Raw genomic sequence first — 20,898 nt, 5'->3', positions numbered from 1 at the left:
TGCCCCTGATAGAGAAGTAAATAGTAATGAATGTTTCATTTACTTTCATGGATGCTTCCAAAATATTTTCATCAGTATGAGTGTTACTGAGACAATTTTTGTATCTGTTTTAAAGATGGTATCCCTGGATGCATTATGCACATGATAAGGTGGTAATAACGACACTCTTGGCACCGTTTGAATACAAATTTCAGAAAGCCTCTTTACAGGGAAGTTTCTGAGTTACGATTCTGATAGGCAGTTTAATTTAGGAAAACGTAGTAACAGTCCTCTGGGATACTTTGTGGGGAAGACAACTTTCTCGAATTTATTCAATGCGTGTATACTGAGCACTCTCTATGTGTGCAACAAAGCAAAAACAAGGCCCACAAATGTGTTACTTGACTCTTGCTAAAATCTGCAGCAGCTTCTGGATTCTCTTAGGTTGAAGATCAAGTTCCTTAGTGTGGCATTTAAGACTCTGCATAGGTGGTTTGTATCCACCTCTAGGATTCTCCTTCCACCTTTCTTACCTTTGTTTTCAGAGCTCCAGTTCCTTGGACCTGTCTTCATTACCTTCAGTCACACTGGCTTTCAGTTCTCAGATGAACTTTGCTTTCTGTCACTGAAGGATGCTAGCTGGTCTCTCTGCTTGATGTTCTATCTTCCCTGTCTCTAGTCCCCACACTTCTTCTCATTGTTCTTACTTTAGCAAAAGCTTCTTACTTCTTCCTGTAAACCTTCTCAACTAGGTCAGTTTTCTTTGTTATTCAGCTCATTTTATCCTTTCCTTCAGAGAATTAATCATTGGTAAGATTATTGATTTGATATCTTTTACTCATCCTGGAGTGAGAACTCCATGATTTTGCTATGTGATATCTATCACTTATCATAGTATCTAGAAGATGGATGGCTTTCAATCTACAGAAATTGAAGGAAAGAATGCCTTCAAGGAATTTAACTTTACTAGTTCCTTCAAAATATTGTTTAGTTGCTGCCAAATTTTGATCTAGTAAAAAAAAATAGCATTCTCTATGCAGATTTTCAGCTTACAGAAATTTAGCTTTGTTGTGGTGAAGATGGGAAATTTGGGATTATAATTCCATTAGGGAACTGCTGTGACAGAGATGGTACTACATCTTCCTGGTGTAATTTGTATATATTTTGTTTGAAGTAAATTTAAGTAAAGATCTGCTTGCTTATTTGGCTTGGTCATTCTAGAATATTGATAGTAATCATCAGTATCTGGTTCGGATACTAACAGGTAACTGTTAGCTTTGAAGAGTTCTTTATAAATTCTGGACTTTATAAAGACCACGAAAAGACTCAATAGAGAACTGAACTGACGCAAAAGACAAGAGCCAACTGCAATTTACTAGGCAGTCAATTTCTGTGTAACTATATATACATCATCTTGGAAAGGACACACAGTGATGCTCCTCTGTAGTCACTTTCAGTCTCTCATGCTAGAGAGCTTGTGATCTCTCTAAGTACCATTCAGACTACCTTCTTCATTCTTAACCTGACGGCTGCAATCCACTGACTTCCTTAATTTCCCACACGTATTCATGTCTTACTAGGTTCAGTTTAAAAAATCAGCCCTTGTTGACAACAGGAGAGAGTTCTTAGTCTGCTTGCGAGTATTCAGAGTTCAGTCTTTAATTACAAAGCTTCCCCCAGCTCCCCACCATTGTGTCTACTGGCCGGGTTCCATCTACTGCTGGAACTTCTAATGTGATTTTCTGAAAAGCCTGGCATTCCTGCCAGCAATGGGGAGTGGCTGATCTCTGCATTCAGATACCTCTTTCTGCAAAACGCTGCCTACACTTTTCTTTTCTGTCCCACGCATTGTATCTCACTCGGCAGTGTGTCTGCATCCTGATGCGGGGCAGTGAGACAGCTGAGCGCCTCTGACAGAGATACAGTTTGCAGATGAAGGTTAAACTGGAATGCTCCTCGTGTGTCGCTAGTAAACATCCCTTGGCTCTCTTCGCCTGGTGTTTGCCTTTAACTGTTTCCAGCTCACTAACATGTAACCTATGAGGGGATATCCTTTCCCTCTCACATAGCCTTGGACAGGCAAGGACAGACAAACTACTAAAGTCATTCATTTTTATTACCAATTTTAATCACCAAAGAAGGAATTAGAATTCAACCAGGGAAATTATTTAATGAGAAATTTTTATTGATAAAATAATTTATCAAAGATTTATGAAAAAACTAAAACTCTCTGAGAAAGCAAATTATGTCAACCAAGATCGTAAAAGGTATGTGGGTGAGGAAGGTTTTCCTATTTGGGGCTGGTTATGTAAGTGACGTCAGTGATACTCAGGATGTTACTTCTGAAAACAAAACAAAACTAGGATGTAATATTGCAACTCATAAGAAAGGCTATGGTAAGATAAGCGTGGCACAGCTGTAGGTGACTCCATTTCCTGCCCAGTCGCATTTGTCCTGATACCAATTCCAACATCTTAATCTGCTTCTCAATTTGGATCAGTCTATTCTTCTTTCTCAGTTACCATGACCTGAAGATCATCTTGTTTCATATGCTTGGTCTGTCATTTCAGCAACAGCTTTTCTTCCTGGCATGGGCCTGCTCTCCTCTGGGTCCTCTGGCTCAGTGCCTCTGACCTTGGGTGGTTGGGACTCTGAGTCTCCCTGGCTCTCTTCCCATAGCAAGTGGTGACTGTAAACTATAAAACACTGTTTTAATTATCTTTGATTTTTTTTTTAAGTCTTAAAATGAAATTTTAATGTTACTGCCTAAAGAAAGGATTTGTGAATTTCTCAGTTCACTGAGTTGGCATATTAGATTCAGCTATTCTGACATATAGCTAGGAGAAGACTGTGAATTATTTTTCATTGCATTTGAAAATATTTTGGAAATTGACACAATCAGTGTTTTTCCTAAAATTCCTCTTTCCTTGCCTTGAGAACCTGAGGAATGAGTTATAGTTGAAATTTCCTATTTCAGACTTAAGATCTTACTTCAGAGATTCTAGGATGCTAATCCTGTCTCATCTTTTGGTATATAATCATCCTTCCCTTCACTCAGAAGATCTTTTATAGAAACTTTATGCTGTCCCTGGAGGTACATGCTAATATGTTCTTAGTTTAGGAGAAGTATGTTTTATGCAGAAAGATGAAATCACTTTTTTTCCCTTAGAGGATGGCTGGGTATCAATGGCTCCATAGATACTTTATTTAGACTTCTACTCAGGACCAAAGTCAGTGTTTCAAACTGGAGTAGACTACTTCACTGAGATTGGACTCCAATTAGACTAGTCAATCCAAAATCCATTTTGAATCACCAGAAACAGAAGGCCAGGCTAGGGCTTGGCCACGTGGGTAGGATAGGAAACAGGGGTGGATTCCTCATTGGGGTGTGTGTGTGTGTGTATAAGGGGGATATATGAGACTTGTAAGCCAGGAACACAGTTTATCACAGGTCTGTTAGACAGACAAGGAGTAAACAAGTCAAAATCAGAGAGATAAGAGCCAGGTTGGCCTTAGGGATAAAGTGTGCTTAAAGAAGGGATGTGTCACCAAATCTTTGCTATAAATGAATGTCTAGAATTTTCCCTTGCCAGCTCAACTATAATAGGTTGGGCGGTCAGGGGTGGCTTGTGTTTTGTTTAAGTGGGTCAGTGTCTCCTTGTAACAAAGTCTTCTCATTCTGTCTTAGGAGATGAGCTCTCCACTGGCCTGGCTGGAGATTCCTTTAGTAGCCAAAGCCCAGGGGACTCCCTGAATCATGGCTATCTGGTTAGTTCTCTGGGGCCAAGAGAGACTTCTCTACTATGGCCTTGGGGAAAGCCTTCCATCAAGAGGGCTGACTGGTGTCCGAGTCCAGTGGTGTGTTAATGGTGGAATGGCTATATGGCAATAGGGCCCTGGCTTTGGTCCTCTGGATTATATCCTTGTCATCTTGTGAGGCATCAGAATCCTTAGACTGAAGCCAGATATCCAGGAGGACACACACTTCATCATCTTTGTACCATTCACTTGCATGAGGGTGGTAAGAAACCTTTTTCTGGTAAATTATAATATTGTATTTGGTAGGGAGGAGGAAGAACCCACAGAAAATGAGGGTGATTAAAAATAACAAAGTTACATACATTTTCACATACATTTTCACTTGATTCTCACAACAACCCTGTGAGGTAGGTGTAGTACATGTTTCCAATTTTACTTTGCAAAGAAAGACACCAAAGACTAGAGAGTTTAAGTGATTCACCCATAGTCATGGTTAAGTGCCAGGACCCAGACTCCAAGCCATGTCTTCCAACTTCATAGCTTGATTCCACCTATGAGCAGCTACAACCTGAGGGCTACCAGTTTGACGACAGAATGGGAAAGGCGCTTAGTAAGAGAGTACCTAACTTACTGAAAAGTCAGGTGGCTTAGAAACAATACACTGGTAACCAGAATCCATATGATCAACCCATTGCAGGGGTTCCCCCGGGGACTGCTGCTTGTTGGCTTGAATTTTTTGGGTTGCTTTGGCATATTAGGAGATCATCTGAGGCAACCTGGGCAACTAGGAGCTTTCTGGGTGGTCCAAGATCAGAGATGAGGGAATTCTTGTGGCCATCGTCATACTGGTCTAGCATTCACCATTCTGTTTAATTGTCTGACTTCCCCAGTAGAATGTAAAGTTCTGAGGGGCAAGCACTGTAACATAGTCACCATTGAACACTCAGAAGTCAATGCGGTTCTGGGCACATAGCATATCATCAATAAGAATTGTTTGAATTCACAGGGAATTAAGATGCTTCATGAGATGTTTCCATACTTAAAACAAGAGATTGGTTTGCCCAGAAGAGGTATTATAGATGAATGTGCTGGGTATAGGGAAAACTCAGTTATTTTGATGGTGGGTAGTATGCACAGGCACTGCTATTTTAGGGTGTCATCTCATGATCCAAAAGATCTTTGTCTACAATGACAAATTTACTAGATGTGGATTCAGACTGGTAGGTCTACATTAGTCAGAAATCCATGCAGATGTAGGTTTTTGATGGGCACTGGGGGTAAAGGCAGTGTCTTTTGTCATGGAGAAAGATGGTTCATTTTGGTAAATATGAATATACTATTGTTTTAGTAATATGGAGAGAGCTCTGTGATAAAATTCTCCAAAGATATTTAATCACAATCACCAGTGGCTCAATAAAGTCTGGGAGAGGCCTCTGTCTTTTTTTCTGGTTCAGTTCTGCCAAGGCACATTCTCCTCAGTCCTCCATGTGGGCCTTCTTGACACTTGGCCATCAGAAGTCCCAGGACCCACAGTTTATACTGTTTAACCTTGAAAAGGTAGAAGCTGGAGGATAAAGCTTCTGCGGTCCAGACATGGACCTCAGTGTGAGTGCTCCTGACCAGGACACATAGGCAAGAAGTCCACTGCATAGAAGCACCCCTCCAAGATGAATGGGTCGGCTCCAGTAAGACCCACGACCTGTGGCTAAAAGCAGTAGTCACGTTGTTGCTCTTCTATGAGTGGATTACAGCAAAAATCTGTGGATGTCACAAGCTGGTGAGTTCAACTTCCTTGAACTGAGTAAGAATTTTCAACTTAGGATATAATACATCAGCTCACCAGTTTAGGGCACTCAGGATCGAGTGGGTCCTGAAATCAATAGGTGGGAAAAAGGTCAGCAGCCCTGGTGCTGCTAGAGGTTATGGGTCATCTAGAGGTCCTCCCAGTTGTGATGACTGGTGCAGGCCATGACTGGATGCCTGGCTTCTCCAGGTGCTGGTGCCAAGCTTCAAACATGGTCTTAATGGCCAAGCATTCCTTCTTTCAGATGTTGTAGTTTCATTCTGCAGGGATGAAGCCTGCGGGAAATAAAGCATAAGTGCACATCAAGGTAGAGTTCAGATAAGATCTGGCTTTCCACGGTCCTACCTCTAGGAATGCTGCATTGGCTCCGCTTTAAAGGTCCATTGTAAGCAAAACGGAGCCTAGCGACAGCCATTGCAAAACTCATAGGACTCCATAAGCACCCAAAGAAAGCAGAGCATATTGCCTGCTGATTCCATAGAATCTGTTTCAGAGAGGGGCTTGGGGTTCACCCAGGATACATTGGGTGAACTAGATGAGGCCTTGGATATCTTCACCAGAAAATAGTCAGCATCACCCTCAAAGGAGAGTCAGTAGAGATATCTATCGAGTTGGTCTTGGTAGACCTTCACACACAATACCCTGGAAACTGTCTCCTTAAATCTTAAATCTCTAAACTCGACTTTTAATTATAGTTATGATTTTATAGCATAAACTTTAAAACACTAATAATTAGTGGTAAGTATGGGGACTTTCCAGGTGGCACAGTGGTAAAGAGTCCTCCTGCCAATGCAGGAGATGCAAGAGACCTGGGTTCGATCCCTGAGTCAGGAAGATCCCCCGGAGTAGGAAATGGCAACCTGCTCCAGTATTCCTGCCTGAAAAAGTCCATGGATGAGGAACCTGGTGGGCTATAGTCCATGGAGTCACAAAGAGTAGGACATGACTAAGCACAATTAATGATAAATATATAAATCTTATTAAAGTTGTAACCTCTAATCAAATTTGATGTTAAATGCATTTTAAACAACCCACTTAAATAAAAGCTTTAAAGAAAAGAACTTCCCTCTTTCTTAAAATCCAAGGGAGTATACTTCATAATTCAGCCTTTAAATAGCAGAATCAGATACATTTAGATCAACAGAAAGATCCTTGAATTAAGGCACAAATCAGGAAGCTTAACTTTGGGCAGCTTCAAGGGATCAGTGTGATCTTTCCTCTATGTTCTTGTTAGAATTTGTGCCCAAATTTTTTGTTTATCAAAATCTTTGCTAATGTTATAGAATTTAGAGAACAGTAAATGTTTCTAAAAATTATTAGTGGATTGTTAGCACTTACCAGTTAATTGAGTTAAATAACCAGTTATTTCAGCAATGCACATGGTTTGACTAAGCTGAAAATAGAAATCAGCTCCAAAGACTTTTGAAGACATTTCCCAAAGTAACCTCAGTGAACACTAATTCCAAGAAATGGGTCTCGTCATTAAATAGATCTGGGGCACACTGAATAATTTCTACCTCTTTCGAAGACTTAAATAGACTCATTTTACAGACTCTAGGAAGTCTTGTAGTAAATAATCTTATTCAGTGATATTTAATTCAGTATATCACCAACACTTCTAAGTTTCTGAGCAATTTTTATTAGCATTTTGTAGAATTTATAGAACAAAGCAATTGTTCCATCTGCTATGTGGAACAAATTTTAGTGAATTCTGGACTAGAAAGTAATGTAAAAATACTTATTTTTAAAATCCACAGTTTCCCCATTAAAAATAAATAAATAAATTACTAATTATCTGTTACTACAATTGTTTTAGAATCAAGTTGGCTTCTTTGGAAAACAGGAAATAAACTTGCTTAAAACATGAATTCTGCCCTTAACAGGCTCAGAATCTGGTTAGAGAGATCAGTCTATGATACACAAAACAATATCAAACACCAGAAAAATCCATAGAACCAAGCAGTAAGTTAGATAATGCAGATTAATAGGTATAGTAGGTCTAGGGATGAAGATAAAGTGTTGGAATAATGAAGGAAAAAACCATGGAGGAGGTGAGACTAGTTTTGTGGGGATAGCTAGAATTTTGACAGGTCAACAGTAATTCTACTTAAGGGCAAAAATACACAAACTTTTAAGGCCCTGTGGCTCCTGGAAGCATGAAATAGTGTGACAAACAATACTTGTTACATTGTAGTCATTTAATTTTAATATATCTTGAGGCCTTCCTGCCTAAAGACAGAATGCGGGACAGCAGTATAATTTTTTTAAAAAACTGTCTCCTATACTCTTTCAGAGTTCTTACCTGGTCTATTTTAATAAGCCGCTTAACTATCTATTGTCTGTGATAATCTAATTGATGACAGGGAGAATATTTTATTTATTTGCATATCTTTGTAAACCAGTTTATCTTTGCATCCCCCCAACATCTGGTCCATGGTAGGCCCTCAGTGAATATTTTTGACTATGTGAGGAAATCAATGAAAAAAATTACACAACAGAAAATAGGGAGGGGTTATATGTATACATAAGACTGTTTTGCTATGTAATAGAGAAGAAACTAACATAATATTGTAAAGCAATTATACTCCAATTACAAAATTTTTTAAAAAGAATATAAAAAATCCCTCTAGGTATTATATTAGAAAATAATGAGTAGAATTAGAATGTGTGGCTATTGAAAACCGGGCAGAGGAGTAGGAAAGAAGGAATCAATAAAGATTTTTAGCAGTGGTGGACAGAAAGCATTGTTTATGCAAAATCAAACTATTAGTGATATACAGGGTGGACTGAAGTAAAACTAGGTCAGGGATCAATTGAAATTATTGTTAAAGCAATCTAGTTACAAAGAAGTAAGGTTCTAAGACCAAGGCTCTAAGAATGGAAGAGAAAAAGGCACAGTGTTGAGTGGATGGATCTCTGAAGCTGACTGATAAGAAAGATCAAGAAGCATGAGTGAAAGATGATTTTTTAAAGTATAATAACAGCTAAAGCTTATTTATTATAGGTTATGCCAGGCACTTTGGTTTAGTCTCTGGTTCAATCCCATTTGTTCCTCACAACAATTCTGGGATAAGAACTATTATTGTCTCTGTTTTACTTATAAGAAAATAGGTTAGACAGGTTCAGAAATTTGTTCAAAGTTACACTGTTAGTAAGTAGCAGAGTAAGGACTGGACGAGGTCCATCCCACCTCCAGGCCTGTGTTCTCAGCCCTGGTCATCTCTGAAGAAGAGATGGATGTTTATTCTTTTCACAGAAACATTTGAAGAAGAGATGGGTTTTAGATATTTGTCTTTTGAGATGATTGTGAGATATATTATTGGAAAAGACAACGTTCTATTTCCAGCAGCTTGGACCTTGATTTAGTAAATGGTCGACTTTTTAAATGGCTTATTAATGTATTGTTTGAACTGTACCCTGGTCATTCCTGTGGAGAAGGATGTCCTGTGAGGATAGAACACCTTAGGAAGTCAGGACATGCCTAGAGAGGGCCCAGCTAAGGCACTGGCCTGGACTTGTGACCTGTAGGCAAGTCACTGTCTGCTCAGGGGGCCATCGCATCCAGGGGCGTCATGGTGGACCAGCCTGAGCTCCAACTTATAAAGCCTGCAGTTAAAGGTAAATTGTTTGAACTGTAGGATTCTCAGGGTCACGCTGAGGCTGTGCGGTGCTTATCTTCCTTTTCACCTTGACCAACTCACTGAAGCTCTAATGACTGTTTGCCTTGGAGATATCACACTCAATCCCTGGTGTAGAGTTTTATGCTGTTTTGGTTTTTAATCTTCAGGAAAGTGTCCATCCCACTATTGTATTTACACTTTGCTGTGGTTTAAATGCTAACCACAAACAAGGTATGCAAAACCAAAATTCAACCACATAAAATCAGATGGTAAATTTGAGTGGCATATTTGAGATAGGGCTGATTTTTAAAGGCAGAAAAAAAATTGGATCAGGACTATCAACTTTCAGAATTGTAACTCCTGTTTAATTTTTCGTTGTCACTTCTGTTTTTCTCTCTCTTGCTCGAGCTCTATCTCAAGACAGTCTTTCTGGGTAATTCATTGTTGAAATGAGAAGGGAATCTTATAATTTTATTTTGATATTATTGGTGTATTGGAGAAGCACACAATTGCCTCAAACTCCAAGCTGTTTGAAATTTTGAATGATTTTATTTTCTTAAGAAAATGGAAGAAAACTGGAACAGAGAAGGCATCTATGAATGAGCTGAAAAAAACACCACTGAAGTTCTGGCTGCACATTCTGCTACATGTAAACAGGACTCGGGGACTCTACCTTTTCATTCCAGACTGCTGGCTGACTGAAACCCTTTGTTCAAGTAAGACCATGTGGGAACCACGCTTGGCATTGCCCCTAAGAAAACCTGACACCTACATGTGCTTATGACCTTTTGAAACATCTTTTAAAAAAAGTTTAGTTTTTATAATGAATATCAATTAACAAAAGCAACACATAATAATTATTATACTATAGTGGTAGCAAACAAGTCATCTAGAACCACTCAAGGAGAAATTAGAAAGTCTCAGGTAAGCACAAAATAAAATATCATAATATTGATAGACACACACTACTATTCAATTGATTTGTATTAGGAAACTGACATCAGCATGTTAGATTATAACTTCTTGTGTATCAGAAACAGGCTTGAGCCTACTGTTTATAATAGTCATTCTTGATAACAAAAACGCATACTGAGTTCTAAATGTGCCCCTTATGTAATATTTCTAAATCTTGCTAATAAGAAAAGCCTTTTTGATAGTACTTTCTCTCCCTCTCTCTCTCTCTTTTCGAAGTTTATCTCTTCCCATTCACTGTTAATTTACTTACCTCTGAACCAGCAAAATTTAAATGATGTTCCGTTGCAGGACTAAGTGCTGTCAGACCTGACATTTCACTTTCTATCTACAGAAAATTTGTGCAAACATTTAAGATCATGATTCCAGTGGGATAGTAAAATTTGTTGGAAAGATTTATTAATTGGAAATGCTTTTGAAGGACACTGAGAGTCAGAATTTAGGGACATTAATTTCAAAGATGGAATTAGCATAGGCTCAGGAAATGTTTCTTTTATTTCCTTCCTTTTTCAGGCCATTTACACTTTGTTTTTTTATTTATCATATAGAATCTATCTTGTTGCAGAGATTTAACTGAGAGTTTTGACCCTGAAATATTAAACATGTACGAAATATTCCAAGTAGGAATGGAAAATCTCACATGCTTTATAACAAGTACAGAAGGTGTACAGTATAAATACTGCAGCAAAGATGTTAAAGCAATGCACAATTAGAAGATTTCGATAAAAACATTATAGATTATTTAAGTGAAAACCATGTTAAATTTATTTCTGCAGGACTTTAGTAATTTGTGTTTTTAAGTGTTTTTAAAAAAATTCTTGTGAGGTAACAGTGATACTTCATGAAATCTATTCCTTTTTATGTACAATACACAGTGCACGCGCGCGCGCACACACACACACACACACACACAGTCAAAGTCAATGGCAGTGGGTGGTTTATGTCAGGGCTGGTTTTGACGCCCCTCTCCCGGAATAAGATAAATGTAAGTGATGAAGAGCTCCTGGGGCTGGTTGAACTCATTTTGTATTCAGCACTCTGCCTGGCCCCTTTCTCATCTCTTTCTTGCTCTCTTTGTATGTTCAAGCCTACTTGAGTTTCTTTTTTCTTTTGTAGAACTTTGTTCTTTTGATGTGTTTCAGGGCACGCCCTGTGGCAAAGAGAACTTCCCAGGAATCGGAAACATCAGCACAGAGGTCTCAAACAGTCACTGTGTAATAGAAAGATTCGGGCCCAGAAGCTAGGTTTTCTCTCTCCAAAACAGCATCAGAATACAGAAGAAGAACGCAAACAGCCAATACAGCCTACACAGACGATTGTATTAAAGGAACATGTACAATGAAATTTAAATGCCAAGTAGGCATTTGGTGAGATTTTAAACCTGGATTGAGCCCATGAAAGTAATTTAACTTGAAATGTGTCTATATGCATTTGCACATTTGCTCGTTTAACCAAATTCCCGCTATAATTATAAATTATCTTTTTTCACTGCAGTTATGGCATCAGTGTGTCTGCAATTTTTCCCATGGCCCGTGGTCCTATTATAAGATGATGTGAGAAAGTGCAGTGCTTTAACTTCCTATTTATTTATTTATGAAGTTGAGCGAAATGCTGCTGTTAAGTATTGTGAAACTGGTTAGAAGGCACCATCTCTATTAGTAACAGAAAATCTAGATAGAAGTTAATTATTTTATATGCTATATCAGTATTTCTATTTTCATAGATTAAGACTATTTAAGTAAATTGTGTTATGTTTTATTTAAAATATCTCTGTTTACTCACATATTATACTTTATGTGGCAAATCTTTCAGGACTATGTCACTGAATTAGAACTTGGAACTGAAAATAAAAAAAAAAAACAGAAAATAAGGAAAAACAGTGCAGTTTAAATTTACACATATACCAACTTATCAACTTAAGACCTTCAAATAATAGTTAAATTCAACTTTACTCAAGTTTCTAAAAGAAGCCTTTTATTTATAAAATCAAAACAGTTGGAAAAGCAAACTTATCTATAAAATTGGTAATTTATTCATTTAGAAAACCAATCTACATTAATTAGGTGTATTGTTTACTTCTGTATAAAGGAATTCATTCGCCTACTGAAAAACAGAATGCTACTAACTGAATAATAGATTTAGGAAAAAGCTGACCAGCAAACAGTTGATTATTTTCAACTAAATTAGATTCAGTTTAATAAATGTATTGAACACTGTTTATGTGTGTGCTAATGACATTATCTACTGATTTCTAGGAAAATAGTGATATCACTGAATTCATTCAGCATTTTCCAACATATTTTATACTTAAATGGCAAAAATCAACCAACTAATTGCCACAGTTTCTTTTAACTTTGGTCTTTATATCCACAGCTTTAAAGAAAGAGAGCAAGTGATTTCTGAAATGATTCAGTTATTCATACATTAATAAAATGCAAACTTTTAACAATAATATGGGAGGATAATTTTAACAAATTGGGAATACTATAAAATAACTTTTATAACCACAATATCTCTTGAGTGTTTTCCACATGTATCTGAGTTACTATTTGTAAATATTTGTATAAATATCTATAAATAGCATAAACATTTTTTGATAATAGTACATACTGGAGACTCACGAAACATGTTTAAATATTACCAGGAAAGTTTAAGGGGGCTGTTTTATTTAAACCAAAACCAAATCTTAAAATACAATACAACAATACATAGAAGAGTGCAAAAGAAGGACTCCTATCTTTCTGATGCACATATACTAATTCTGCACCTTTACTTATTGTTGGATAGCATTTCTAGAAACTGGATGCTTCCAAAGTATTTGATCCTAAATTTGATAAGGTACACAGATGCATAATGGACATTGCAACACTTTCCAGCTTTACGGCAGTGACTGCATATAAAAGGCCATGTAATGTCCTCCTCCGGTTTATAAAGGTCATGGAAAGCCACAGGTTTTGAAGGAGCGGCACACAGCGGCCCCAGTTACTCAGGATCACTGCTGTGGCACAGTGCATCAGTTGTCACGTCATATGTTTTAATGGTGCTAGAAATCCTGTTTTTCCATAGTTGCAGTTGTTTTCTGCCTCTCCTGCTTTTCTGCAGGGGTGGTATTTGACCTACAAATGGCATAGAAGTCTGGTGTGCCAGGTATCTGACTCATGCGTACTGTTTATTAACCCCAAACCAGGAAATACAAGTGCTTTTTACTTTTAAAAATTATGCAGAATTTAAGAGAAATTGAGCCTTTTCAGATGGACTGACGAGTTCCAGCCTTAGCAATGTTTCTGTTTATTTGACTGATGACTAAAATAAGACTTCCTTAGTGTCTCACTGAACATTTTTCCAGCCATGTTTATAGAAACCACTTGGAAAAAGAGACACCTGTGAATTTTTCTTTTGAAACAAAAGCAAGACATAACAACTGATTAGAAATTAGTTGACTGAATTCAATCGGACTTTAAATTAAACTTAATTACAATAAAGAGTTAACAGGTATTCTGGAGACACCACAGCAACCCAAATCATACTTAGTTACTTTTATTGATTAAGGTTACCAGATAATCATACCATCTCTATTGTACTACTAGAATTGTGAAATGATTCATTTTAAAAAAATTTTAGTTATTAGCTAGTTTCCAAATATTTATTTATTTAAAAGTTACTTGGCTTGATTGACTATTTTCTACTCTTTTGTTTCTATTCTACCCCCCCCAAGTCTATGTGGATATTATCTAAATATTTTCCTAAAAGAACAATGGGCTGATGTTCTGTACAGTTTCCCCTTGGGCTCACTACCATTTTTTAAAAGATGTTAAGGATCATCAATCAATATTCCAAACTCTTATTTTAGAAAGGAGGCAGTCTTGGGGAGTTTACATGAGTTTCATCACTCAGATATAGTACCACAGTAGGACTTAATGAAGATGAAGGATTGATGGAGAATCACAGAAATACAATACCGCAGTACTTAAGACATTGCATTGCAATGGTTCATTTAGAATAACAAACTTTTATAAACATAATCTCATAGATCCAAGAACACTATGAGACAGGAATCTCAGTAGATCCTAATGATTGTATAAACTATTTAACGGGCGAAATAACAGAGTCTGAGGATCATCAAGTGGTTTGGCCAAGATCCAAAGGTTAAGCAGTGGAAGAACTGAGATCTGAACTCCTCCTATTTTCTGACTTCTGAGCTTGGTGAGTAACCACTGTGCACATTGCCTGTAACCTGTTTTTCTTTGTTGTTCTTTTCTCCTCTCTCAGGTAAAAATCAGGAGCTGTTGTTATTAATCTTCATAAGCCCAGGATGCTTGGGTGATAAAAGAATGTTCAGTGAATGGTTGCTGCAAGAATAAACCCAGGATCCAGCTAACAGGTTCAGCTCTCTCTTCTACACTTCAGTCCATTAAGAGTGTAGGAGGTGGGATTTGAGAAGACAGAGGAAGACTGAACTCTCTAAGGTATAGAAATACTTCAAACCACTTTAAGAAAACTTATTCTACATTGTCAGTAAGAGCAATTCTGCTTCTTGAATGTAGCTTAATGAGGACAGAATTTGCTGGCGGTTTCCTGATGCAATTGATGCCTAAATACTCCATATCATGTGCACAACACATGGTCTATACATGGTTTAAACTTGACCTGGGGAGTCCAGGGGCTTCCCAGCTGGCGCTAGTGGTAAAGAACCCACCTGCCAATGCAGGAGGCATAAGAGACACGGGTTCCATCCTTGGGTCAGGAAGATCCCCCGGAGAGGAAATGGGAGCCCCCTCCAGTACTCCCGCCTGGAGAATCCCATGGACAGAATAGCAGCGGGCTACAGTCCATGGGGTCCCGAAGAGTCAGACATGACTGAAGCGACTTAGCAGCACGCATGTGGGGTCCAATCAGTCAGTCCTGAGGCTCTCCTCACCGAGTCTGCACCATGGTCCTGGGCCTGTAAGCATAGCCACTGGGTGTAGGGGGTTCCTCTAGCCATGGGTCCACACTGGTTTTCTAACAAGATGTCTCAGGCTGAGGACAGGGGCCCTGTCATGTCCAAATGCTCTGCTGTTTCTGTCCTTGCCTTAGAAGTAGGGTTATTTGGAAAGACTGTGGTCCCACATGATGGAGCCTCTGCTCAGAGCCTCTTTCACTGATGGCTCCCTCACCTCAACCCATCTCTTCTCCCTTTTGGTATTCTGGGGAAATTTTTGGTCCCTTTCTTAATGCTTTTGGAGCAACTCCCTGGCATCTCTGCCTCTCCAGACCTCTTAACATCATCTCTCTGATAACTTTAAGTTTGTACCAAAGGCAGAAAAAGCACCTGCTCTCCAGTTTGCAAAGAAATATAAAGGGCTTGGCTCTGAGCTTGGAGTCAGGAGGAAGGGAAAATTGCAGAAAGTAGAACATAAATTGGTATTTCCAAAGTATCTTACCACAGTGCTTTTTGAAATAGTGAACAAGTGTTTTTGACACATTACCGCTATCGTAAAATTATAATCGCTAACTTGTAGGGGACTTTCTTTGCATCTTTCCAAGGGCAAATCACCTTTGCGTCTTCCCACCTATAGCTACCAAGACATTTCTCTGCAGGGCTTCTAGGAAAGGCAGCTCACAGCTCAGCTGTATCACAGGCTTTCTGACTTGGATGAACTCTTTACATTAAAACTTCTAGAAAGAGATGTTTTGCTGAAAACTATGCATTGGAAGTAGGGAAGCTTTTTTGTTATAAAAATCTCAAAAAAATAGTATGTCCTTTGACATATAAGTGGAATTATAACAATATAATAATAATTCATTGAATCTGAGTGGCAACACATACCCTTTAAAAACCACAGTAGAGTTACTTTTAGTGTGGTATTAGTTTTTGCTGTACAAGGAAGTGAACCAGCTATATGTGTACATATATCCTCTCCCTTCTGAGCCTCCCTTCCACACACACCCCCATCCCACACATCTAGGTCATCACTGAGCTGAGCGTCCTGTGTTACATAGCAGTACGCACTTGATTTTACACACGGTAGTGTATATATGCCAATGCTATTCTTCAGTTCATCTCACCCTCCCTTCTCTCCCCAGTCCCTCCATGTCCACTTGTCCATTGTTGACATCTGCGTCTCTACTCCTGCCCTGCAGACGGGCTCACCTGTATCATTTTTCTAGATTCCACATGTATGCATCACATAGGGGACCCAAGATTGCTGGGAGGAATATCAATAACCTCAGATATGCAGATGATACCACTTTATTGGCAGAAGGTGAAGAGGAACTAAAGAGACTCTTGATGAAGAAGGTAAAAGAGGAGAGTGAAAAAGTTGGCTTAAAATTCAACATTCATGGCATCCGGTCCTGTCACTTCATGGCAAACAGATGGGGAAAAAGTGGAAACAGTGCCAGATTTCATTTTCTTGGGCTCCAAAATCAATGTGGATGGTAACTGCAGCCATGAAATTGACAGACACTTGCTCACTGGAAGAGCCGGACAAATCCAGACAACATATTAAAGAGCAGAGATATCACTTTGCTGAAAAAGTTCTATATAATCAAAGCTATGGTTTTTCAGTAGTTGTAAATGGATGTGAGAGTTGGACCATAAAGAAGGTTGAGTGCAAAAGAATTGCTTTTGAACTATGGTGCTGAAGAAGACTCTTGAGAGTCTCTTGGACTGCAAGGAGATAAAAACAGTCAATCCTAAAGGAAATCTATCCTGAATATTCATTGGAAGGACAGATGCTGAAGCTGAAGCTCCAATATTTCAGCCACCTGATGCGAAGAACTGACTCCTTAGGAAAGACCCCGATTCTGGGAAAGATTGATGACAAGAGGAGAAGGGGGGACAGAGGATGAGATGGTTGGATGGCATCACTGACTCAATGGATGTGAGTTTGAGCAAACTCCAGGAGAGAGTGAAGGACAGGGGAGCCTGGCACGCTGCAGCCCATGGGGTCACAAAGAGTAGGACAGACGTAGTGACTTTTGAGTAGGACAACAACCTTTTCCAAGTGCATGCCCTCGAAGGCTCCTTCATTGCCCTACAAGTCTCAGATCAAATGTTACTGCCCAGGGAGGCCTTTTCTGACCACTCTATCTACCAGTCTATCTAAATACGTTCCTCCCTACTCTATCCTTGACTTTATGTCTTTCAAAACTCTTTCACTACCTGTATCTAGTGGTGTGACCAGCAGAATTCTTGGATGGCCTTCACAGACCCCACAGGCGGCTGTGAGTTCCGTATCTTCCTCCTCCCGCGTGTAGGCGGGACCTGTGACTGTGATGGACGGGCTGTCCCTCCTGTGGGTCCTGGTCAGATAACTTAGAGGCAGTCCAACGTCGGATGACCTGGTGAGGACTGACCTGATCAGGCGAGCCCTTAAAAGGGACCAGGCGCCTCCAGAAGTCAGAGGGAACCCGTAAGCGTGGCTGAGTAGAAAGGAACTGGGGCAGTAAGAACTGATTCTCCGAACAAGGGAACTTGGGAGGGAACCCTGGCTCCGGAAAGGAGTGCCGCCCAGTCCGCAGCTTTATTCCAGCCTTGGGAGACCCCGAGCAAACTCAAACACGCTCCTTTAAGGCTTTTCCCAGCCAGATGTTTTCACATTATCTCCTGAAACTAAGCGTATAAAGGTGAAACAATCTATATACGATTTCACGTGAACTCCTGCCTTTAATATTTGAGACTTGCAGTGGGGGACACCGTACTCCTATTCCTATGTGAATCGTATTATTTTCATATCTCAAAGTTAGTAATATTTACAGAGGTCGAAAAGAAGTCTGTACCTACTCACCTGGTTTTAAGAAAGGTAATAAAAATATTAAAGAAATGCAGTAATTTTAATTAAAAAAATTATATCAAGCACTAAAGGTAAATTCGAAATGTTATGTTATTGCAGATTTATTGATACTTATTTGAATAAGTGTCAAGTTTAAGTTTAAATTACAGGAGGAAATCCTTTAGCAAAAATCCTTGTGCAGCTACCTTTCAGATTCTGTCTTCTTTCTCTTGTCATTTTTCACATAATGGAAACCTGTAATTAAAGTGGAAATTAAATATATTGCATATGGTTTCCTTCTGAAAAGTGTATATGTACTATATACACATATAAATCATTTAGCCATAGTACCATTTCCCTAAAGCATTTTTCTTCAAAAATTTCTCTTGGTTTTGAAGTTTTTCATCTGTTACAGACATGCTACCGTATGCTAAAGTAGTACTGTATTATGAGAAGAAAAAAGTTATTTTCATGATACTGTTCAAAATGTCTAGGATTAAATGTATCATAACTATTTATGATTCTGCTCATTATAATCTTAACTATGTCTCTCCATATCAAAACTGCCTTCTATGAAAAATATGTTACCGATATTATAAATTCAATGAATTCTGATCTACTGGGTTGTTAGAATCTTTTCTAAAGTAAACAAGATTGTAATAATAGTGGGATATTTTATGAGAGTACTTAAAGATGATGAATCAGGAACCATGGAAATTACTAGTTCTTCTTGTCCACCTCACAATCTTTTCCTACTGAAGTTTTCTCCCAAGTTGTGCTGCGGTCCATGGGGTTGTGAAGAGTCGGACAGGACAGTGACTGAACTGACTTCCATTCTCAAAGAATATCCTAGTAGAACAACAGATGCTGGGACTTGTAAGGAAAGGAGGGGGATGGGGAGAAAAAATAAAAGAAGAAACGGGCCAAGCACAATTTAAATGCTGAGGGAGTGTGCCACGTTACTTAATTTGAGCTGCATGATGCAAAACAAAACAAAAATTATCCGCAAGTTGGCAAAGCCTGCCAAAATTAAAAGGCAAGGAAGAAACCGCGTTAGCGAGCAACACATTTAAGACATGCTTGTCGAGGTGCTTTGAAGAAAGTGAGCTGCACGACCCCCATCCTCAAGCATAAATAAACTCCAAACAGACTCATTTGCCACGAAGGGTGAATTGTGGAGGTGCGTGGCGCCTGGGTCTCTGCCTCTCCATGGCTCCTGTCCCCAAGTCGTTCTGGTGGGTTTTTGTGTCCCAAAGTTGTCCCTATGCAAACAACAGGTTGAATATTGTAGGTGTGGGTTATTAAAGTGTCCCTGGGACAATGGCAGTCTGTGTCCCATTTGTAACGCTTGGATTAATCTTTGGAAAGTGCACACAAAATGTGACATGATGTTGGCTTCCAACATTATTCAGTCTGCATAGCAGCAAATCCTGCCCTGTCTCCCTGGAAATAAAACTCCGCAGACGTATCACTGCCATGTAAAAAGGAACCTAACGTTCATGCTTGAGGTTAGGGACACCCTGATACAATTTCTGTTAGGAGTTTGACTTTATAGTTTGGCGAGGCATTTATGAGGGAAACAAGTTATATTCTATCATTTCATTGACAGCCTCCCTAAGGAAAATCTGCAAGCAGGTAAATTATATTATTTTTCTGTAGATGGGAAAAATCAGAAAGCCTTTATCTGTTAAAGAGAATTCCACATTAGTGTAGAATGAGAACCAGAACTGGTTCCTGACAAAAGGCAGGATTCTTGGTATTTCCCCTTTTCCCAACTCTTTTTCCCCTTTTGATTTTAAAAGCTCTGGAGGAGAGCCAAGATGAGAAAACTGGGTGAGCAAAGTGTGCTGAGGAGAGATGGTGTTCATCATATTTGCCTTCCTTTTTCCTGCATCCTTCGAGTTTCTAAAGCTTTGAGGTTCAGCCCCATCTCATTGTTCATCAGAAAATTCTTTTTTTTTTTTTTTTTAGAAAATTCTTTTTTGAATTATATGTCCTGTTCACAGAAGTACTCAGTAGCATTATGGAATTTGGAAAAATGGTCTCTCAAATCATTTGTTTTTAAGTGCACCTCAATGTTATGATTCCAGAAGATGATTAGAACTAGGATAGTAGAAATAGAAAAGGCACGTTAAGTTATAGACAATCATCAATAGTGGTTGAAATTTCCACTGAGCCAAGTTGGAAAATATTCTGTCTCATTTATGACCAACTCGACATATAGGCAAAATCTGAAGTTGCTTAACAAAATGGAATTCAGGAGAAAAAAATGTCAGGGCATTGTTTTAGAACAATGGCTTTTAACATGTGTTACAGATGAATGTCTTTATTTTTATTATTAAAATAGAATCCAGTTACTCCAGCTGTAGTTTTTTTGGTCTCACAGGGAAATAAGGCATGATCAAAACAGGTTAGGAATAGCTTCTTTCACATTCTGTGGTGTAGAAGCTTTCTTATATTACTTTTGCATGTGGTCCATCTTTTCATCAAAATAAGCTGAATGCTTAGACTTTGGTCTAGAACAGTTGACCAGTTTCCTTTTATTGCCTTTTAATAAGTAAATTTCACAAATTTTAAGTTGCAAAATATGTCTAAAATACCGCTTTGATTTTTTTTTTTTGGTATATTGGAAATCAGCATAAGATTTTATTTGGAAAATAATATAATTTCCATAGGGAAAAAAAGGTTAAAACAGTAATTATAGAAGACTATAGAATACCAGACCATCTGATCTGTCTCTTGAGAAACTTGTATGCAAGTTAGGAAGCAACAATTAGAACTGGACATGGAACAACAGACTGGTTCCAAATAGGAAAAGGAGTACATCAAGGCTGTATATTGTCACCCTGCTTATTTAACTTATATGCAGAGTACATCATGAGAAATGCTGGGATGGAAGAAGCACAAGCTAGAATCAAGATTGCAGGGAGAAATATCAATAACCTCAGATATGCAGAAGACACCACCCTTATGGCAGAAAGTGAAGAGGAACTAAAGAGCCTCTTGA

The 20,898-nt window shown here is 38.7% G+C and overlaps 1 protein-coding gene across 1 annotated transcript in view; it reads right to left on the bottom strand.

Annotated features, from left to right (window-relative positions):
• Positions 1-2,222: 2,222 nt before the first annotated feature.
• GRID2 (glutamate ionotropic receptor delta type subunit 2) overlaps positions 2,223-20,898 on the bottom strand; it is a 1,570,085-nt gene continuing 1,551,409 nt past the window's right edge. The window contains exon 16 of the mRNA XM_043438631.1: positions 2,223-5,817. Coding sequence (XP_043294566.1) covers positions 5,659-5,817 — 159 coding nt within the window. The 3' untranslated portion in view covers positions 2,223-5,658. The remainder of the gene's footprint in view (positions 5,818-20,898) is intronic.

This window comes from Cervus canadensis, chromosome 19 (genome assembly GCF_019320065.1).
Source record: "Cervus canadensis isolate Bull #8, Minnesota chromosome 19, ASM1932006v1, whole genome shotgun sequence".
Taxonomy (NCBI): domain Eukaryota; kingdom Metazoa; phylum Chordata; class Mammalia; order Artiodactyla; family Cervidae; genus Cervus; species Cervus canadensis.
Note: the sequence above shows the minus strand (reverse complement) of the source record. Positions and strands in the feature narration are given on the sequence as shown.